Source organism: Chionomys nivalis, chromosome 1 (genome assembly GCF_950005125.1).
Source record: "Chionomys nivalis chromosome 1, mChiNiv1.1, whole genome shotgun sequence".
In the NCBI taxonomy this organism is placed as follows: domain Eukaryota; kingdom Metazoa; phylum Chordata; class Mammalia; order Rodentia; family Cricetidae; genus Chionomys; species Chionomys nivalis.
In genome coordinates this window covers 91055120-91076773 of record NC_080086.1, presented here as the reverse complement: position 1 = coordinate 91076773, position 21654 = coordinate 91055120, and the positions used below count along the sequence as shown (strand labels likewise).

The window sequence follows — 21654 nt, the reverse complement described above, 5'->3', positions numbered from 1 at the left end:
GCCTCCTCCCTGAGCCCCGTTTCAATACAGACCCTGCCCAAGTACAATTCTCAGACTACTGATTCACAGTTACACAGAAATAGAAACACAATACATAAACAGACAGACATAAAAATGAGCTCGTTTCTTTATACCTCCAACTGGGTCTACAGCGTGTCTGGGAGTGACTCGATTCCCCGTCAGGGAACCAAATGTTGGACTCCAGCGTCCAAACACCGAGGAGGAGTCACCCCCAGAAACCACTTCATACACCACAGCCGATGCAAAAGCATGAGGATTTTATTAATTCTGTCATGACAGGGTCCCCCAGCATTCAGGAAGCCAAGGGACCTCAAATAGCTGGTACAGTCTACTTTTAAAGGGGCCACAGAAGCAAGGGGGGTTGCTCTTTGACTATTTTGATTGGCTTATTCAAAGGGCTATTACCAATAATTGACTGGAGAGCTGTTGCCAGATCAGGTGAGGTAAGAGGTCATTTTGACCCCGTTTCCCAGGGGACTGAACCAAAGCATACGTATTTGGGTAATTGTTCAGGAACTGAGTACATGTGAGTGTAGCTGTTAGGTCCTTGGTTCCCAGGGGAGGAGGGGAAGCACTATGGCACAGAGGCTGAGAGGATTCAGAATTGTCAAAATGGCTTCAGGATTGTCTTAAAGTCTTACAGAGCACACATTCACAAGTGTGCAAATGCACTCATGCACACACAAGCACTCTCAAGAATCAGAAGACTATATAATATATCATTTGTTTAAAGCTTAAAAACAAGAGAAATAAACATTATGTCTATGCCACCATGTATACATGGCGGTGAAGTTCCTTTAAAGGAGAGGAATGAAGAAGCAATAATCACAATAATCGAGACACCTTTGGAGCTGAGACAGGACTGAAAGGGACACACAGAAATCTTGAAAGGGTTCTAGCAATGTTCTTGCTCTTTAGAATGACTTATCATTACTACTACGATTAAAGAGGGTCTCACTACAGCCTGAAACTCACTCTGTAGACCAGGCTGACCTCCAACTCACAGAGATTCGCCTGCCTCTGCCTCCTGAGTGCTGAGATTAAAGGCGTGTGCCACCACATCTGGCTGATGCAAAACCTTTTTATTAAAGATGCTAAAGGACTTAGTGCTTCTCTCTGAAGCCAGCAACCACAGGACTGGCTTCTATTGTTCCAATGACTGTCATAACAGCAGAGGACAAAGAAACATCTGTGTAAGAGTCGTCATTAGTTGGAATCAGATTTACTATTCAGAAACAATTTACATTCTACACATCTACCGGAGGAAGAAATATGCACCAGGCAGTGGTGGCAGTGGATCTCTGGGAGTTCGAGGCCAGCCTCGTCTACAAGAGCTAGTTCCAGGACAGGCTCCAAAGCTACATAGAAACCCTGTCTCGAAAAGAAAAACCAAGAGGACACTTATGCACGTGAAGATGCAGAACACTTCTCTACAGCAGCGATTCTCACAGAGACCATACCATTAGAACATTCTGACAGCCTCGGCCAATACTTGAGATTCCACTGGAGAGTCTTTCTGAGTGTTCTGCCCTAAGAAATGGTAATTATAAATACATCTCGAGGCCTTCACATTGACCTTTACTCAGGTCCCCCTAGTTCCTCTCCTTAGGATCCATAATAGCAGTGATTTCATGACACCCCAGACACTGTCTCTGCCGCTGGAGCCAGGCCTGCCGCCCTCAGCCACCACTCTCCAGGCCGCTGATTACAGACGCGCGGCATTCCCGTCCATTATCCCAGCAGTCGTCTAATGCATCCGAACCACAAAACAGGCCTTTGCCTCTCTCCTAGCCCAGCTCCATCTTCATAAACTGCAACAGACGGACAGGAGTCCCCAAAGGCACAAGCTATTTCCTCTCTGGATAATTTTAAAGGAAAAAGGGGAGGGGGGGATATGTGTTAATGGAGCCTCGATGGCTGAAACAATGTATCTGCACTTCCAACCCTTGTCAATCTGCCGGCCTGCTGTGACTGACACAGGGGACACTGCCTGACTGCAGGGGTCAGGCTCTTCCCTGCGTACGTACTAAGGGCACCTTATTAAGTATGCACAGACTGATGCGCTTTAGAGCTCGTTTAGATTTTGTGAAGTCTTCGACTTTTTTTTTTTCTTGTTTTTTCGAGACAGGGTTTCTCTGTGGCTTTGGAGCCTGTCCTGGAACTAGCTCTTGTAGACCAGGCTGATCTCGAACTCATACAGATCCGCCTGCCTCTGCCTCCCGAGTGCTGGGATTAAAGGCGTGCGCCACCATTGCCTGGCAAGTCTTCAACTTTTTGAAATACTCTGTGATTCTATGCTGGTCTCTTAGGGTCTGAAGGAATTAGAAGAGAAATAGAAAAGTTAAAGTGGCAAGCTGGGCCAGAGGTACACAGCTCAGTGGGAGCGAGAGCCTTACATCTGGAGTAAAGTCTGAGCCCTTACTTCTGCAACAAACAAATAAAAAGTTAACCAAGAAGGCTGATTTCTGGGAGGGAAAATGAGAAATTTTTGTGATCCTCAAACTGGAAAATAAATCAACACATCTCAAGGAGAAAATCATGAGTGGCAAAGGCAAGAAAAAGGTGTGAATCTCACCAGGTGGGCAATGGCACACAATCAGGCGGAGGCCAGAGGGGGTCAATCTTAACATTTTATTTTATCTTATTTTGTTGCCCACAGCACTTTTTTAGCAATATCTGGACCTTATTAGCTAGAACTGTTAACGGACTCAAAAAAGTTGGTTTTAAATCCAGGGAGGGAGGCCATTCTCTGAACTGATCCTTCTGATCCGGGCAGTCCTGAGGGTGAAGCAGGGTCTCTGACTTCCTTTGCATTGGTTTCCTGCTGCCTGGGCAATGGGTTAAAAGGCAGTACTGAAGCACAGGCTCCCCAGTGGCTCTCCTCACCTGCACATTTAAAGCAAGGCAAAGGCCTACCACTGTGCCACAGTATCCCATGATGCACTCGCTCTAGGCAGTCTGAACCCAGCTTCAGGGAAACAAGGCCTTGGAGAAATCGTAGGATACAATCCATATGGTGACACAGTATAGTTTTGTTCTTGGAATTCTGTCTTCCAAGTGGCACAGTCAGGAGCACACAAGCAAGCACTTGCCCTGCTGTCCAGCAGCCCGCAGCCCAAGGGAAGCTGGTGGAGCAGACACAGCCCTCAGGCCACACTGCTGAAACAGCCAGCTTTTTCTGCGTTCTGTGTGGCAAGGTCTCCAAAGCCTCCAGGTGGCAGAATAGGATCCCGATTGTGAGGAGAGCCCCTAGCCAGCTCTGGCTTGGACAGGCTGCCATCTCTCACCACAACCGTCTGGGAGGCTGCGAAAGTCAATGGGATGAAACCTTGGCTGTCGGCAGAGAGGAGGATCCAGTGGGAATCTACAGAGTAAACAAATGCACAGCAGCTTAGGGGACCCCACGGTTCTAGAAGGATCAACATGTAACTACAAACAGGTCTGGCTACTACTGTGAAGTCTGGCTCTGCAGCTGTGGCTGCTCTGGCACCACGCAGCCCAAGGCTGACCTCACACTAGTACTCATGACTCGGCCTCAGTGCTGCGACCGTAGGCACACACCACCACATCAGGGATAACTTTTCAGAAATGAGACACAGGGGCTGATATGAAACCCCACCATCTAACACTTCAGGAAATATGGAGATGAAAGGATGGAGTTGTGCTCAGGGTCAGGTCACATGGCAGCTCAGGAAGTGGGGCACTCAAAGCTAAAAACATAACAATTTTTCTCAGGACTGACATCTATTTATTTTTTAACCATGTATTTTATGTGTGCTGGTGTTTCGCCTGCATGTATGTCTCTATATGAGGGTGTTGAGTACGCTGGAACTGGAGTTATAGATAGTTGTGAGCTGCCATGTGGGTGCTGGGAATTAAACCCAGGTCCTCTGGTAGAGAATTCAGTGCTCTTAACCATTGAGCCATCTCCCCAGCCCAGGACTGACATTTATAAATTGTTATTTTTATTTTGTGTACACATTGGTGTTTTGCCTGCATGTACATCTGTATGAGGGTGTCTGATCCTCTGGAACAGGCAGTAACAGAAGCTACAGACGGTTGAAGGTGCTGGGAATTGAACCTGGATTCCCTGGAAGACCTGCCAGTGCTCTTCCTCACCCACTGAGCCGCCTCCCCAGCCCAGCCCAGCATCACATGGTGCTAGGCATACAGGTGTGTGGGTGCACAACTGTACATATTAGGATGCTCGCTAGGTTCTCCAGAAACTTCATGAAGAAGATCCACCCAACCGAGGAACTTTTTTATTTTATATATTAGTACCAACTGTAGCTATTCAAGGGGGGTGAGGCGAATAGAAGAATAGTGACCTAGAAAATCCTGGGGTTTGCTCTGGGGCCACAAGTATGGCACGTATTTGGCTCTTCTCTGGTTCCTTGAAGTCTCAGAGAACATGTGATTTTACTTCTGAAAAATATACATTCCCAAAACTAACAGACAAATATGCAGGGAGATTTTTCTTAGTGTTATTTATAATGGTGAATAAATTAAAATGACCTAAATGTGTATACAGTATTTTACAGGTATGAGTGATTTGCCTGTATGTATGCACGTGTGTATAAGCACGGTGAGCACTTACTGCCTGCTGAGAAGGGAAGATGGGATCCAATACCTTCTTCTTGTCTCCTAGGTCACAGTGTACTCATGGTGTATAGACATATATGTAGACAAAATACTCGTACATGTAAATAAAAATGGAATTGGAGAGACGGCTCAGCAGCTAAGAGCATCAGCTATTCTTCCAGAGAACCAGGGTTAAATTCCTAGCAAATTCATAAAGGCTAACTCTGTAACACCAGTCACAGGGAACTTAATGCCCTCTTCTGGCCTACATAGGTACTGCATGAATCTAGTTCTCAGATAAATTTGCAGGCAAACACATAAAACAAATAATAATGATAATAATAAACTTTAAACTAAACTAAAATCTAACAAACAAGAAAATATGAAGTAAAAATGGTATATCTCCAAAGTAATGTTAACCTATCTGTTAAAAATGACAATTGCAAAGCCATATTATAAATGTATTTGTCAAAACAGAAAAATGTTAAAAGAAAACAAAATGTCTCGTGTTCAGTGTGGTGGCTACTGCTATAAAAACGAGACATAATAAAACAGCCATGTCCCACAAGTGATCACTAAGGCATCAGGCGGGGCTCTTCTGCACGGGGATGTCAGCTCCTCCAGGCAACACTGCAGGGCTTCTGTAAGGCTGCACCTGACTGCAGCAGGCACACTGCTACCTTTTCTTTTAAAATCCATTCTACTTTTTAAAAAGTGAGGATTTTCCCAGGTGGGTGTAAGTTCCCTCAGGAGAGGACTTGTTTTCAATGGGTTGTAGTTTCTCTACTAGGCCTGGGTACATAGCAGGCAATTAATCATTCTTATTAACTGTTTAGTGAATCACTGAAAGGTTGGACAGCATCATTTCCATTCCTGAAGTCAAAATAGTTGGGAGAGGAAGAGGGTGCTCTTCTAACTTACTGTGCAGCATTTCAACGAGATAGAGGCCAAACATCTGCTGGACAGTGCTGAGCCTCAGTTTGCCATCACAGAGAAGCACGGCTCTTTCTTCAGCAGGACCCACAGAAGGTTTCTTCAAGGAAAAGTAAAAATGGTTAATTGATGGTAAGACCAATGTAATGACATTTCTGTTTTCTTTTTTATCTATCTATCTATCTATCTATCTATCTATCTATCTATCTATCTATCTATCTATCTATCTATCGTTTTTTTTGAGACAGGATTTCTCCGTAGCTTTTGGTTCCTGTCCTGGAACTAGCTCTTATAGACCAGGCTGTCCTCAAACTCACAGAGATCCGCCTGCCTCTGCATCCCGAGTGATGGGATTAAAGGTGTGCGCCACCACTGCTCAGCTGCAATGACATTTCTTAAACCAACATTGAGGGAGCTGGGAGTGATGGCGCCCATGCTGGATCCAGCTCTGGGGGTTGCAGGGCAAACTTCAAGGTTACAGAGCGAGTTGAAGACAGTGTTACACAGTGAGAGTCTATCTCAAAACACAAACTTTTTTTTAAGTCATGAAAGAGTGAAGTCTTTTAAGTGATTTAAAATATACCTATTTTATCTTTAAATTTTTTTTTTCTGAGAAGATTATCTTTTTGTCTAAAAATAGTGGTTCTCTGAAGGATGGAATGTCTTAATGGGGCAGTTTCTATTCGGACATCTGAGGAGGCTTCAGTGAAGACTCCGGCCAATCGTACACGTCCGGGAGCAGGGAAACATAATCACTCCGCCATATTCTTTCTTTAACGTACTTGGCCTTGTCCTCAGGCTCTGGATATTGGAAAGCCATTTTGTTAGCATACAGGTATTCTGCAACTTTAATAGCAATGTTAACAGAAACTTCCTGGATGTTAGCAAGTGATGGGTACAACCTCCCTTGGGCTAACTCTGCATCAGTCAACTGACTTGTCAGTGCCTTTGCAGCTTCCAAGAAAACACTGTCACTGATGTGCCGGGTCTGACAGAGAATAACAGCTAAGGCCACACCTGGGAAAATATACGCGTTGTTTCCTTGGCCCGGGGTGAAGACTCATCCATCCTGGAGCTGCACTGGCTCAAACGGGCTGCCACTGGCAAACAAACACCTGCCCTCTGTGAGTGTATATGCTTCTTCAGCTGTGCACTCAGCCTGTGCTGTAGGATTACTTAATTTAAATTGTTATAGTTCTACTTTAAGACATAAGCCTAAAAGCATAATTATGAACATAGAATAAAAAATTTACTTCTAGGGCCAGTGTTTGGTTGGTTTTATGTCAACTTGGCACAAGGTATGGTGCTCAGAGAGGAGGGAACTTTAACTGAGAAAATGCCTCCATAAGAACAGGGTGTGCATAAGCCTGTAAGTCATTTTCTTTTCTTTTTTATTTTTTTTGGTTATTCGAGACAGGGTTTCTCTGTGGTTTTGGAGCCTGTCCTGGAACTAGCTCTTGTAGACCAGGCTGGTCTCAAACTCACAGAGATCCACCTGCCTCTGCCTCCCGAGTGCTGGGATTAAAGGCGTGCGCCACCACCGCCCAGCTTGTAAGTCATTTTCTTAATTAGAGATTGATGGGGGAGGGACCAGACCATTGTGGGTGGTGCCATCCCTGGGCATCTGGTCCTCAGTTAAGAACGTAGGTTTTGCAAGTCATGAGGAGAAAGCCGGTAAGCAGCATCCCTCCATGGCCTCTGCATCAGGTCCTGCCTCCAGGTTCCTGTCCTGCTTAAGTTCCTGCCCTACTCCTTCTGATGAACAGTGATGTGGAACTGTGAGTGAAGAAACACTTTCCTCACCAGTCTGCTTTGGTCATGGTATTACATCACAGTAAAAGTTTCATTACTAAAAGATCAGGCCAGTAAGATGGATCAGTGGGGAAAAGCACTTGCCATTTAGGTTATGATAACCCAAGTTCAACTCCTAGAACCAAAGGTGGAAGGAGAGAATTAACTTTTTTTGGTTTTAAGACAGAGTCTCACTGTATAGTTCTGGCTGACTGAAACTCACTCTGTAGACCAGGCTGGCCTCGAACTCACAGACATCAACCTTCTCAGTGCTAGGATCACAGGTATATGCCATCACACTCGCTTCTGATTCTTGAAAGTTGTCCTCTGATCTCTACATGCATGCCCATCTCACACATACACATTATATACAAACACACAGTAGATGAAGTTACCATCCATCCATGACTCCTGATTATTATTTGGAATAGTGTCTTCCTAAGTACTTGGAGAACCACGTTACAAATGACCTGGCTGGCTGGTTTGTGGAATAAGTCAGACTCTGAGAAGCACCACACTTTCTCTCATATGTGGAACCCGGAGGAGGGCGACACACAAACAGAAGGGACTATCATAGGAAGATACTGGGGATCAGGGAAGGGGAGGGAAAGGGGTGAATTCAATGAAGACTTAAAATGAGTCATAATGAAACCCATTACTTTAATTTTTTTTCTTGGTTTTTAGAGACAGGGTTTCTCCGTGTAACAGCCCTAGCTGTCCTGGAACTAGCTCTTGTAGACCAGGCTGGCCTCAAACTCACAGAGATCTACCTGCTTCTGCCTCCCAAGTGCTGGGATTAAAGGCATGCGCCACTACCACCCGGCATAAAACCCATGACTTTATACAATTAATATTTGCCCGGCTAGAGAGATGGTTCAGTGGTTAAGAGCACTGGCTGCTCTTCTAGAGGTCCTGAGTTCAATTCCCAGAAACCACATGGTAGCTCACAACCACCAGTAATGAGATCTGGCGCCCTCATCTGGCATGAAGGTGACCATGCAGGCAAAACACTATATATATAATAAACAAATCTTTAAAAAAATGATATTTGTCATGGAAAAGTGTAAGAGCTAGCCAATAAGAGGTTGGAACTAATGGGCCAGGCAGTGATTAAAAGAATACAGTTTCCGTGTAATTATTTCGGGGCATAAGCTAGCCATGTGGGCGGCCGGGTGCCGGGGACACAGTCCTGCCGCTCCTATTACAACAGAGTGGCACCCAACGTGCTAATGAATTCCACGTAAAACCTGAGAGGGCTTAAAAAGGACACAGAAAAATTTAAGACAGCTTTTTGCTGTTTGTGGGTTGCGTGCAGCAAAGAAATTGTCCTGACTCAACAACAGGAAAAAACTGGCTGTTTTAAAATGCCGGCTTTCTGGGCTGTGCCGCCATCGCGATCTCTGTCTGGCTCCTGCGGGAGAAAGAGTCTTTAAATGGAGCATTTGGAGTAAAGTGCTACGGCTTGCTTGATGGCAATGTGGACTACTGTGTGCCTGGAACTGTGAGTGGTTCAGGGGCACCAAATGGCTCAGAGGCACAAACAGCTCCACCACGCTACTGGTGCAATGTGCAAGGATCAGAGGCACGAGCGGCTCCGCCATGTTGGACTGGGCGGGGCAAGCAAGCAGTACCTGTTTTTGTTAGCGATTTAAAAGCACAAAACAAAGTGCTCCTGGATAGTAAAAAAATTACAGATTCACAATACAACTGATTCAGACACTGTTGGATGAATGTACGTAGGCTTGAGAGAGAGAAAAATATATATATATATAAAGAATAAAGTTATTGTCTTAAAAAAAGGGTAAAGTCTTTAAAGAGACAGAGTACAAATAGTTATAGATTAAAAAAATAAAGAAAAATAAGCCACGTAAAAATTAAAAAATTCACAGAGAGTCTGGATACTTTGTATTATTGTGTTTTCTTTAAAATTTTTGACTGTAAAGGAGCTAAGTACAGAGAGACATTTCATTATATGGGCTGCCAAGCTAAACCAAAATGGATATAAGGGTATTATGATTTCAGAATATGGGTCTAAGGATATGATGCTTTGGAGAGGGTCTTCTTTTGTTTTCACAGAGGATGCGACCCTGTGGATTTCTTCTATCCCAATATGGTATGATAGACCACGCCCTCCTGAAAGGTTACTGTAAACACCCTCAAAAAATTACTTCACACAACTGCCAACCGAGATGACCCTGGCACACAGGTTACACCATGAAAGACCTAATTAACGACGCCCCCATTCAGCAGAAAGCAGTTTGGAGAGAAAAACTGCGCCCATGTTCCCAAATATGGTTTATAAATGTTCTTTTACATTTAAAGGGGGATATGATATAGATATGAATAATTTGCATTGGTGTGGATTTTAAGGTCAATTTTGTTATATGTATATGCATATTTCTAATCTTGATTAAGGTATTGTGATTGTATAGTTCATTTAAAAATGTAATGTATATAGGTTGTTAATGGATAATCATCAATAATTGTCAAGCTTTTAGTCATGTTAGTTAGATTTTCTAGATGTGCATAAATATATTTCAGCTAGATAGGCATTCTTCATATCTTTCAAAGACTGCAGAATATGGCATTTAATGTTTTAATAACTTAGGGCTTTTTATGAAAATGAGACACATCTGCTCCTGACAGCACCAATCTACTTCAAGAGGAAGATGGGCATCGAAGAGGCTCCTTATGGAGTTTGATAGCCATTTGGGCAAGAAACTGCTCTTGCCTGGACTGATACATAAACTGGATACAAAGAACCCACAGAGAGAGGACTGCTGAACTTGTCTAAAGGTGAGATGGTCTTTTGGGGTTCCTGACTCATGAAAGAGTCTGCGAGACATTCTGCAGGACACAGCAGATAGTAACTGAACTGTCTTTGAAATTTCCTGCTTCATGAAAATGTGTCTGCTGGATACTATGGGCCTGTAGGCCAAAGATGGATGCCCCAATGGTACAAAAGAACTTTGGGTGACTGTCCAGGCAGCGAGATGTCTCTGTCATTTCTAAAGTTTGAAGTTTCTTATTTCTTGTTTACTTAGGTAATATTATATCCTTCTGGAGTCTTTGATGGAGTTGAAGAATGGTTAGTTATAGTTATAGTTTTCCTTACTTATGATAAAAGATAAAATAGATATAAATATTGTAACTGTAATTCTTGCTTGATAACTGTTTTGCTATATGTAATCTTACTATGTTAAAATGAAAGCCTTTCTTTTTTGTTTAAACAGAAAAAGGGGAAATGATGGAGGAAGGTCATTGGTTAAATAATAAAGAAACTGCCTAGGTCCATTGGATAGGCCAACCCTTAGGTGGGTGGAGTAAACAGAACAGAATGCTGGGAGAAAGAAGCCGAGTGAAGGAGTCGCCATGATTCTCCCACTCCAGACAGACGCAGGTTAAGATCTTTCCTGGTAAGCCAGCTCATGGTACTACACAGAATATTAGAAATGGGTTAGATCAATATGTAAGAGCTAGCCAATAAGAGGTTGGAACTAATGGGCCAGGCAGTGATTAAAAGAATACAGTTTCCGTGTAATTATTTCGGGGCATAAGCTAGCCATGTGGGCGGCCGGGTGCCGGGGACACAGTCCTGCCGCTCCTATTACAACAGAAAAGTGCTACAAAGCAGCCATGTGTCTAACGCACTTTGCTTTCAACATTATCATTACTCTCTTTTGTGAGTTTCAAACTCACACCATGATGACCTTGACTACACAGACTTTCACTACACAGGCTGATTATCCCTTCTCTGAAATGCTCAAGAACAGAAGTACTTTCAATCTGGGAATATTCATGTCTAAAGAGATATATAAACATGTAGTCATTTATGTTTGATATTCACCTTTATAAAAAGTAGGACTTTTGTTTGTTTTGAGATAGGGTCTAATTCAGCTCATACTCCTGGCCCCAAACTTCTGGGCTCAAATGATCCCTGTAACCACAGCATCTTCAGTGGATGAAACCACATGCGGGAGGGAGAAAGGTACTCAGCTTCCTCAAGATAGTAACTAATCCAACAAAAATAAAGGTACTAATGCAATGAATAAACAAACTATTTTAGCACTATTTGAGGTGCCCAACAGAAAATGAAGCTGAGTAAGCATGCATACTCAGCTTGAGGTACAGTGTACCCCAAGACCCCACTGTTGTAAAACAGTAACAAAGCACTCTACAGTACTGTATGTATCTATGTACACAGGGATCTGTGCTCGACTTCATATGTACAGAGGCAAATGTGGGAGGCAGTAGTGGCGCTCACCTTTAATCTCAGCACTTCAAAGGCAGAGGCAGGTGGATCTCTGAGTTCGAGGCCAGCCTGGTCTGCAGAGTGAGTTTCAAGATAGCCAGGGATACAGAAATAAAACCCTGTCTCAAAAATACAAACAACAGCCACAACACTCCCATGGAGATGTATTTGCATGTGAATGTGTAGGTATAAAAACGTTGTAAATGATCTCTCTCACACACACGGAAAAGGTTTTCATGATGAAATGACACAATTAAGCCAATTTTTTTTTTTTGGTTTTTCGAGACAGGGTTTCTCTGTAGCTTTGGAGCCTGTCCTGGAACTCCCTTTGTAGACCAGGCTGGCCTCGAACTCACTGAGATCCGCCTGCCTCTGCCTCCCGAGTGCTGGGATTAAAGGTGTGCGCTACCACCGTCCGGCAAGCCTATTTTTTTTCCTAAACATAAGTCACCAGAGTGCAATCATTAATTCCACACCAAGGATATGATAAAATCGCACTAAACCTTGGTGTGTGCACTTTTGGTAGTTCACATCCAACCAACTGTACAAAGCTGTGTGAGCTTGCCTGTAACACAGTATGCGCAAGTCACTGGGCTTTGCTCAGAGCTCCCCTCCTTACAATGTTTGTGGCAGGACCCACTGGAGTCAAGAGCTTCCTGCATAGTGGAAGTTCCTCAAAGGAGACATTACCTGGTAAATGAGGTGAACATAGGGAGGGTCCTGAGAAAGTGGGTACACTGGAGAGAACCTCTTTTCCTTGTGTAGAAAATCCATGAGTTCAAAAAGGCACTGCTGCATTCCAGCCAGGTGCCTAGATAGAACTTCCAGCTCCCTGGAGTGTGGGCAAGTTTCCTTTTCTTTTTCTAAGTTCTCTGTTTGAGGTAAATTTGGCTCTGGGGTGCTGGTGTGGTCTGGTGTCCTGCTGGGTCTAGGCAATCCGGGCCAAAGCCAGGAGGAAGTGTGAGGGGTTTCTCGTACAATGGAATCGTTGGACAGAGGGGACAAGGGACTTGTAATCTCCTGAATAAGGGCTCTTCCAGACCTCCCACCCTGAGTACTGGCGTTAGCTGTCAGCAAGAGTCCTGAGCTCAGGGGACTCAAGCCTGGCGAAAGGCTCTCAAGAAACTTTTCTCTGTCTACTTTATTCAACAGAGTGTTGAAGGCAGAATAAGCGTTCTGACTTTCAGCAGGCGTTCCAGAAGATTCTCTTCCCAATGTTACCTCTCTAACTACCAGGCGAACAGCATACTGATCAGATTCTGAGGAAGGAAGAAATGCAGTCTCAGTGGGCTTTTGTTTCCCTACGGAAATTAATAAAAATCTGTCTGTTAAGAAGCAAACGCCTTTTGGTCTTTCGTTACTCTCTAACTGAATCTGCTGGATGTTTGGCATAGAGGATGGAATGGTGGGATAGATCAAAATGACGTTACAGGTATTGGAAGCCACAGCCACTAGCTGTGCTTGCAGGTTAAATGCTATTAAATCAGGAGCCAGAATGCCTGGAATGGCAACCTTTTTTGTCATGGTAATTGCTTTCTTAAAGGTTACCAAGATCAGGTGTGAAGAATCCTGGCCTGTACCTGTCAAGTAGTCCGTTTTTCTGACACAAACAAGAGAACTCTCCTCAACTGGAGATGGGTTGAAGTGGATGTGAGTCAGATCCAGAGGATCTGAAAAGGGAGAGACCGTCACTCCAGAATTCATTTCCCCAGGGGGCATTTCCCCCACAGGAAGAGAGCGCACGCCAGCATCTTCACCTTTGGGTGGAACAGCAAAGGCTTCAGCCGCATTTAAGCTACAAAGCTTATGGAGTGGAAGCTCAGTGGCTATAGCAACCTGTGAGTCCTCGGTGGCTGCGATGGAGCGGATGGAGCGGCCCACTTGGAGCACTGGGCAGAAGGAGCAGCTCTGGAGAGACCTCTGAGAGCTGTCCCACATATAAGAATGAAGGCTGCTGTCTACTGCCACCACCAGCCGCTGGCCATCCAGGGTCCAACAGGCACAGTAAATTCTGCCCTTGGTGTTGATGTCCACTTTCACTCTGAAACCGTCGCGGTGAATGTTAGGGAAAACGGAAACATCCTGCGCCGTCAACACAGTCAGGACAGCATCTTTCGGGTGCCACAGGCAGCCCTGAGGAAGAATTGGAAGGGATTCTCGGATTTCAGAGGTCTGCGACATCTGCCATTTGCTGGAACCCGAAGTGCTGGGACACAGCTGCCACACGGCGACATGCTTCTTGTGCTGGATGGCGAGCAGAGTGGGTATGTGAGCTACGCTGACGGGGGCCCAGGAAACCCCACACACATATTCGAATTTTCCAATGACCTGGGAGTCCCCAAACTTGGCTTCTCCCCTCTGAAGCTGCAAATCAGTCAGGATTACTCGGTTCCCATCAGTCCAGGCAAGGCCGTGAGTTGGATGCACCGCCTGATTCAGTGAGTTCAGTCCGGTCCTAAGCAGTTTTCCGTTCCCCAACTCCATCCTTTCAGATAAAGGTTCTCTGAAAACATTAAGAAGGAGAGTTACAGAAGGACTGAATGTCGCAGACCTTTAATGCCAGCACTCAGGAGGCTGAAGCAGGAGGAGCTGGGTGAGTTTGAGACCAACCTGGTCCACACAGTGAGTTCCAGGCCAGCTAGGTCTGTAGAGTGGGGCTGTGTCTCAAAAGAGAGGGGAGGGGGGAAGGAAAGTTACATCCAGAAAGAACAGTCATGCAAATGCAGAAGTTAGATTCCACAGTAGGCGGGACCCTACACAGGCTAAAGTTACTGGGATACAGAAGAGCAACTTGCAAATGAAGAGACCATCATGCCAAAGTGAGCATTATGAGCAATGCCAGGAAAGAAAACTATCGAGAAAGGAGTGTTTGGGGGGAGGGGAAAAAGGAGTATTTTTAGGACTGGAGAAATTTGAATATGTAATGGACATTAGAAGATACTGAGCTGGAGACATTGCTCAATGACAGAGCCTGTATTTAGGATGTGTGAGGCCATAGCTTAAATCCCTGACAAGACACAAAAAATAATTAATATGTAGAACTGTTAGAAATACAGCAAAATTGCCCACTATGGTGGTGCACACTTTTAACCCCAGGTCTATACAATGAGTTCCAGGCCAGCCTGTAACATAGTGAGACCCTGGTTCAAACCACACACACACACACACACACACACACACACACACACACACAATTTAGAGTTTATACTGGTCTTTATAGTTCTTTTTTTTCTTGCTCTCCATTTCTCTACTTTTTAAGATATATTCATCTTATGTGTGTGAGCATTTGCTTGGATGCATGTAGATGTGTCTAATGCCTGAGGAGGCCACACGGTATCAGATCCCTTTGAACCATCACGTGGATGCTGGAACCAAAGCCAGCAGGTCCTCTGTAAGCAGCAAGTACTGTAAACCACACATTCTCTTTAGAACCCTTTTAAACTCTGGTGGCTGGGGGTTGAGACAGGGTCTCTCTGTGTAGCCTTTGTTGTCCTGGAACTTGCTTTGTAGATCAGGCTGGTCTCAAACTAACAGAGTCATCTGCCTCTGCCTCCCCAGTGCTGGAATCAAAGGTGTATGCCACCACCACCCATCTCTTTTAATTTTTTTAAAAGCACTATTTATTGATCTCAGTTTATGTACCTAGTCTGAAAGATTGCTCCACATTGGGCTTATAACTTACAGATAAGTAAGATGATAATATTGTGTTGCAAATCACCAGGGATATGGTCATAGCAGCAACAGGAAACAAATGTAGGTCTCAGTTTATGTATGTGTGCATGTGCTCAAGTGCACAGAGGTCATAGGACAAGTTGGTGAGTCCATTCTTTCCTTGTACTGTGTGCTCTGGGGACCAAACTCAGATCTTCAGGCTTGGTAGCAAGCACCCTTACCCTCTGAGCCATCTTGCTAATCCCTATCTTTTACTTGACTGCTTTTGAGACTGAGTCTCATTCTAGCCCATGCTTACCTGGAACTCACTATGTAACCCAGGTTGGCCTCAAACTCTTAGTGATCCTCCTGCCTCAACCTTCCGAGTGCTGGGGTTAAAGGTGTGAGGACCGTATCCAGTTATTTCTGGCACTTTCAAGTTAGAAGTTGTTTAATTAAATATTACAAGTTAGGAAAAGCCTATTATCCAGTTTCCCCTTCATGTCAAATCAATGATATCCACACTTCTGGCTTTATTAGCACCTCCTCAGTTCTTTAACAGTGGCTTTTACCTCTTTACTGAATGGTATTCGGGAATTGCTGTGTGATCTCCCCTTCATCACACCCACACAGCTCTCTATGATTTCCAGGGGATGTCTACATCCTCGGTTGGCTCTGCTCTTTGCAGCAATTCTTTTTTTTTTCAGCAATTCTTTACAATAATGTAAAGCATCAACTTTCGCACTGTCATTCCCATCTCCTCACATCCAGGTATTTACTAAAGAAGCACACTAGATAAAGGTTTTTAGTTGTTGCCAGGCAGTGGTAGCACATACTTTTAATCCCAGCACTTGGGAGGTAGAGGCAGGAGGATGTCTGTGAGTTCAAGGCCAGCCTGGTCTACAAAGCGAGTACCAGGACCACAAGGCTACACAAAGAAACCCTGTCTCAAACCCCACCCCCAAATAAAGTTTCAGCTCTGCCAGGTGTGGTGGTACATCCTTTAATTCCAACACCAGGAGGCTGGGGTTTAAAGCCAGCCTGATCTATGGCTACAGTCCAAGTTCCAGGAGAGCTAGGGCAACACAGAGAAACTGTTGGGGAATATTATTTTCAGGTGTGTGACTTTTGTTTACGCTGCATTTGTTTAACTCTGTGAAGCTGTGTTACTGTGCCTGTCTAAAACACCTGATGGTCTAATAAAGAGATGAACGACCAATAGCGAGGCAGGAGCAAGGACTGGCGGGGCTGGCAGGCAGAGAGAACATAGGAGAACTCAGAGAGGAGGAGGACAGGGCCCAGCTACACACAGCAAGCCATGGAGAAAGAGGTAAGGAAGGTATACACAGAGAGAGAAAGAAAAACGCAGAGGTAAAAGGTGAGAAGCTGGCAAGAAACAAGCTAAAGCATTTATAATAAGTCTCCATGTGATTTATTAGGGAGCTGGGTGGCAGGCCCCTCAAAAAGCAAAAAGAAAAATATAACACAATAAGAAACCCTATCTCGAGGGGAAATTTTTTTCTAAAAGATGAAAGGAATTAACAGAGATGGATAGCTGTGGTAGTTGTACAACACTGGGTGTGTTTAAGACCAATGCATACTTCAAGTGGTTAGGATAATAGATCTGTGTATTTTTCCACATGCACAAACTGGATTCAAAGCAGGCATCAAATATGGAAAAACTGACCAAGTCCTATAAACTCAACCCAGAGATGACTTAGATGGACTGTTGGCTAAATTGGGGAAAAGAAAAGGATCAAGGTGACTTACATGTGCCGTTACATGATGCTGACTAGACAGGATTCAATACAACTCCTGTATTACCTTGTGAAAGAGTTTGTTGTTGTTGTTTCTCTTTTCCTTTCCTTTCTTTCTTTCTTTTTCCTTTTTTTTTTTTTTTTTTTTTTTTTTTTTTGAGATAAGGCATTTCTATTATGGGTAGCTCTGGATGTCCTGAACTTGCTTTGTAGACTAGGCTAGTCTTGAACTCATGGAGATCTTCCTGCCTCTGCATCATGTAGCATGCACACATACAGAGGTCAGGGAACAACTTTTAGAAGTTGGTTCTCTCCTTCCACCATGTGGGTCCTGGATACAAACTCAGGTTGTCAGGCTTTGCAGCAGTCACCCTTACCTGCTAAGCCATCTTGCTGACCCTCATTTTGTTTTATTGATTTTTTTCAAGACAGAGTCTCTCTAGCCCTGGCTGTCCTGGAACTCACTCCGTAGTCCAGGATGCCTTGAACTCAGAGATTTGTGTGTCTCTGCCTCCCGAGTCCTGGGATTAACGATGTGTGCCACTGCCCAGCTAACTTTGTGTAGAGTTTTAAGTCACTTTTCCCTTCTACTCACAAACTTCATGAGTAGACACACATCTCCAGCATATAAAAACGTCCTTCTGGACCTAAGGATGCGGGTCATTGGTAGCGGTTCAGCCTTGAATGCTCAAAACTCTGGGTTCAATCCCTAACACCCTCCCCCAAAATTAAGAATAATAAAGTTTTTCAAAAGGAATTAACGGGCTGGAGAGATGGCTCAGTGGTTAAGGGCATTGCCTGCTCTTCCAAAGGTCCTGAGTTCAATTCCCAGCAACCACATGGTGGCTCACAACCATCTGTAATGAGGTCTGGTGCCCTCTTCTGGCCTGCAGACATACACACAGACAGAATATTGTATGCATAATAAATAAATAAAATATTTAAAAAAAATAAACAAAAAACCCCAAAAGGAATTAACAAGACATTAAGGGCTCATATTATTTGCTACAAATATATCTTTGTAACTTGGTCTTTGTCCTAAAGGAGGCAAAGCCAGTCAAATCTCTGGGAGTTTGAGGCCAGTCTGGTTTATAGTGTGATTTCTAGGCCAGCTAGAGTTACATAGGGAGACCTTGTCTCCCCAAAAGTGGGAGGGGGATAAAAGAGTCTGAATGCCACAGTAATAAAGTGAACAAAGAGTCAGCAAGATGGGTCAGCAGAGGGGGCTGGAGAGATGGCTCAGTGGTTAAGAGCAAAGGTCAGGACCAAAGGTCCTGAGTTCAATTCCCGGCAACCACATAGTGGCTCACAACCATCTGTAGTGAGATCTGGTGTCCTCTTCTGGCCTCCAGGCATACATGCAGACAGAATACTGAGAATACTGTATACATAATAAATAAATAAATCTTTAAAAAAAAATTAAAAAGATGGCTCAGCAGATAAAGGTGACCTCAAAAGCATGCTGACCTGAGTTCAATCCCTGCCTTCCAAGAAGTACAGGAAAATTCCAACACATGAAAGGTGTCCTACACCGGGCGATGGTGGTGCACGCCTTTAATCCCAGCACTCGGGAGGCAGAGGCAGGCGGATCTCTGTGAGTTCGAGACCAGCCTGGTCTACAGAGCTAGTTCCAGGACAGGCTCCAAAGCCACAGAGGAACCCTGTCTCGAAAGACCAAAAAAAAAAAAAAAAAAAAAAAAAAAAAAAAAAAAAAAAAAAAAAAGGTGTCCTATAGCCGGGCGGTGGTGGCGCACGCCTTTAATTCCAGCACTTGGGAGGCAGAGGCAGGCGGATCTCTGTGAGTTTGAGACCAGTCTGGTCTACAGAGCTAGTTCCTCCAAAACCACAGAGAAACCCTGTCTCGAAAAACCAAAATAAAAAAAGAAAAAAAAGAAAGGTGTCCTATCTTCTCTGACACATCTGCCATGTATGCATTCCTCCAACCCCCCACATTCCATTACTAATAAATAAAATAGAGAGGAAACAAAAGTTTGCAGCTGTTTCCACAGAGAACAAAGGCTATATGTAGGACCTGCTTCTCTAGCTGATGCAAAGGCAATGACGTCAGATGCGAGGTGAGCACTGAAGAATACTTGAGGGACAGCATGCAAGTTCTTAGCTGGGGAGACAGCTGAACCATTAATCAGTGATGCAGAAGGCCCTTATGCTTCAAAGATGAGGAAGGTGTGTAGTATGTAATGTACTTTTTTTTTTTTTTTTTTTTGGTGTTTCGAGACAGGGTTTCTCTGTGGCTTTGGAGCCTGTCCTGGAACTAGCTCTTGTAGACCAGGCTGGTCTCGAACTCACAGAGATCCGCCTGCCTCTGCCTCCCAAGTGCTGGGATTAAAGGCGTGCGCCACCACCGCCCGGCTTAATGTACTTATTTTTGACACAGTCTCATGTAGCAGATTGGTTTACCCTGACCCGGGGAAAGATTTGGGAGTCACTGACCTTAGGTTAGTAAAGCCAAATTAAAAATCTTGTCATAAAAAAAAAAATCGTCATTAAGAAAACAAAACAAAAAACCAGAAAGCCAGCAAGATGGTCCAGCAGTTAATAGGGGTTTGTGTACAAATCTGATACCCTGGCTCCCACAGAGTGGCAGAAGAGAACCAATTCACAAAAGTTGTTATGACTTCCAACTAAGTCCATAGCAAGTGTACAGCGTGAGCAAACGCTGGAGGACACACCCTGCCTCGAGTCCGAGATCAGTCTGGACTACACAGTGAGTTCCAGGCTGCAAACGGTACCCAGTCTCAAAAAGGCCAAATCAGACCAAAACAACACAAAACAACAAGAAACCTTCTGCCTTCCCCAAAGGACGAGAGAAGCGAGACACAGACAACGTTTTGGCTACAGCTTAACAGATTAACCGGTTACAGAGCCTTCTGCAATTAATACAAAGCTCAGTTACTGTGATTTGTGATAGAACTTAATTTCGTTAGCTGAGACGCCTCAAAGCTCGTAGGCGACTTTACCCTATTATAAATAAGGTTGTATTCTTTAGGCTACATTACCAGAAGCATCATTACATTCATTCGTTCACATGTTAAAACCCACATCTGCCTGGTCCTCAAACTACTGCCCCGCACACCACACACTATCTGCCTCGTACTCAACTTCTGCCCACGCCTGCATCCCTGGCCTCCCTGCCCAGCCCCGGCCTCCATACGCCCACCAGGCCTGGCCGCAAAAGACAAGAAATACCTTGGACTCTCTGTCTCCCCGCCCAACACATAAAAATCCCGGGGGCCGCTCACGTCACAGGACGGGGGAATCAGAACTCACGGGCAACTAACGGAAGCCTCGGTCCTAGGCCCTCGGCAATACCTCTAGCCTATTGGCTATCGAGTGCATCGCGTCAGCGGCGGGTCCTTCCGCTAGTCAGTGAGAGCGAGTTTTGCCGCAAGGGTTTGTGGGAGTTGTAGTTCCAGTGTAACCACCGCCGATGAATCTTCACACTCAGTCTCCAGCGCTTCAACCTGTTCTCCCACACTCGTCTCATCCATTCTCTTGGAAGAGGTTGGCAAGAAGGAATCAACATTGTTAGTCGGTTTTAGTTTGGGAGAGGGGAGTCAGGGACTTCCTATTTAAAATCCCGTAAAACATCGCTGCCAAAATGTGAAGCCGCTTCCTAGGCCTGCCCAAGTAGCAGATCTGTTCTACTCCTAATCTAAAAGTACCTGCCCAAGGCCATAGCCAATAGGTTGGAGGTCTCAAGCTTCTGTAGCTGTGCAGACTCTAGGCCGCGCCCGCCGGGTTTTCAGATCCTGTCCCAGACAGTACTATGTAGACCGTCTTTTCTGAGCGCCAACCTCAGGCCTCTTGCGTGGATGCTGTCTGCGACCTCGCCACCTGGAAGAGTGGAGTGCAGAAGGAAAATGTCTCCTGTTCCAATTCTAGGTTTTTCTCCCATACCGTCTCTTGTTAGAATCAACAGGTTGACTTTTGCAACGATGTAGAAAGGGTGAGGGACATTCTTTTTTTTAACCCTTTAAATTATTCATTTATTTTATTTCATGTGTACTGGAGTTTTGTCTATATGAGAGTGTCGGATTGATCCCCTGGAACTGGAGTTTGCTGGGAATTGAATCCGGGTCCTCTGGATGAGCTGCTACTCTTAATCACTGAGCCATCTTTCCAGCCCCATGGGGACACTCTTAAAGTGTCCTTTAGTCTTCAAACAAATGCTACCTCCTCCCAATGTATCTTCCTATGGCCTATGGATGTAGCCTCTATTAGCTTAGAGTGTGAAGAGGCCCTGATTTCCCTGGGTTCAATTCCCATCACCACGGAGGCAGAGGTATCTTTCTAGATTCCAGTCTGTTTTGGATTAGAGGTAAAGGAATTTGTTCATTCTTTCTACAACACTTACCACCCCAGGCTGTAGCTGAATTCTCAGCTAGAACCCGCAGCACAGCGACCCTGCTTTAATTCAATTGGAATCCCCAGGGAAGCAGTCCTTTGCCTTGAAAAGTGAGACCCCAGTACAAATACCTGATGTAGACCTTTGAGGGATAATGAATATGGGCTTAAGGTGGTCGGGGAAAAATCACCAATAATTGGTTTCTGGCCTTCCCCGGCTCTGTTGCAGCAGATTCGGGAAACCTAACCAGGGTTGGGTATCAGTCTCGGGTGCTTCCGTTGTACTCAGAACCCCACGGCACT

At 44.7% G+C, this 21654-nt stretch overlaps 1 protein-coding gene across 3 annotated transcripts; it reads right to left on the bottom strand.

The window, feature by feature from the left end:
- Window positions 1–2650: 2650 nt before the first annotated feature.
- Wdcp (WD repeat and coiled coil containing) lies at window positions 2651–20794 on the bottom strand. Of its 3 annotated transcripts, XM_057761711.1 has the most exons (5): window positions 20670–20794; window positions 20194–20498; window positions 12269–14081; window positions 5524–5635; window positions 2651–3385 (listed from the first exon to the last, which is right to left on the bottom strand). In XM_057761711.1, exons 3-5 carry the CDS (start codon window positions 14060–14062, stop codon window positions 3168–3170), a joined length of 2124 nt encoding a protein of 707 aa, XP_057617694.1. In that variant the 5' UTR covers window positions 14063–14081; window positions 20194–20498; window positions 20670–20794; the 3' UTR covers window positions 2651–3167. The 3 variants fall into 3 exon arrangements, with proteins under 3 accessions (XP_057617694.1, XP_057618499.1, XP_057619260.1); XM_057762516.1 differs by lacking the exon at window positions 20670–20794 and having other exon boundaries at window positions 20194–20600; XM_057763277.1 differs by lacking the exons at window positions 2651–3385; window positions 5524–5635 and having other exon boundaries at window positions 12224–14081.
- Between the last annotated feature and the right edge of the window lie 860 nt (window positions 20795–21654).

Coding starts and splice junctions, on each gene's coding strand:
- Wdcp (XM_057761711.1), bottom strand. CDS start 14,062: ATGGAGTTGGGGAACGGAAAACTGCTTAGGACCGGACTGAACTCACTG. Junction 5,636..12,268: donor ATGTTCACCTCATTTACCAG/GTAATGTCTCCT, acceptor TTTTCCTTGAAG/AAACCTTCTGTGGGTCCTGC. Junction 3,386..5,523: donor TCTCGTTGAAATGCTGCACA/GTAAGTTAGAAG, acceptor TTTACTCTGTAG/ATTCCCACTGGATCCTCCTC.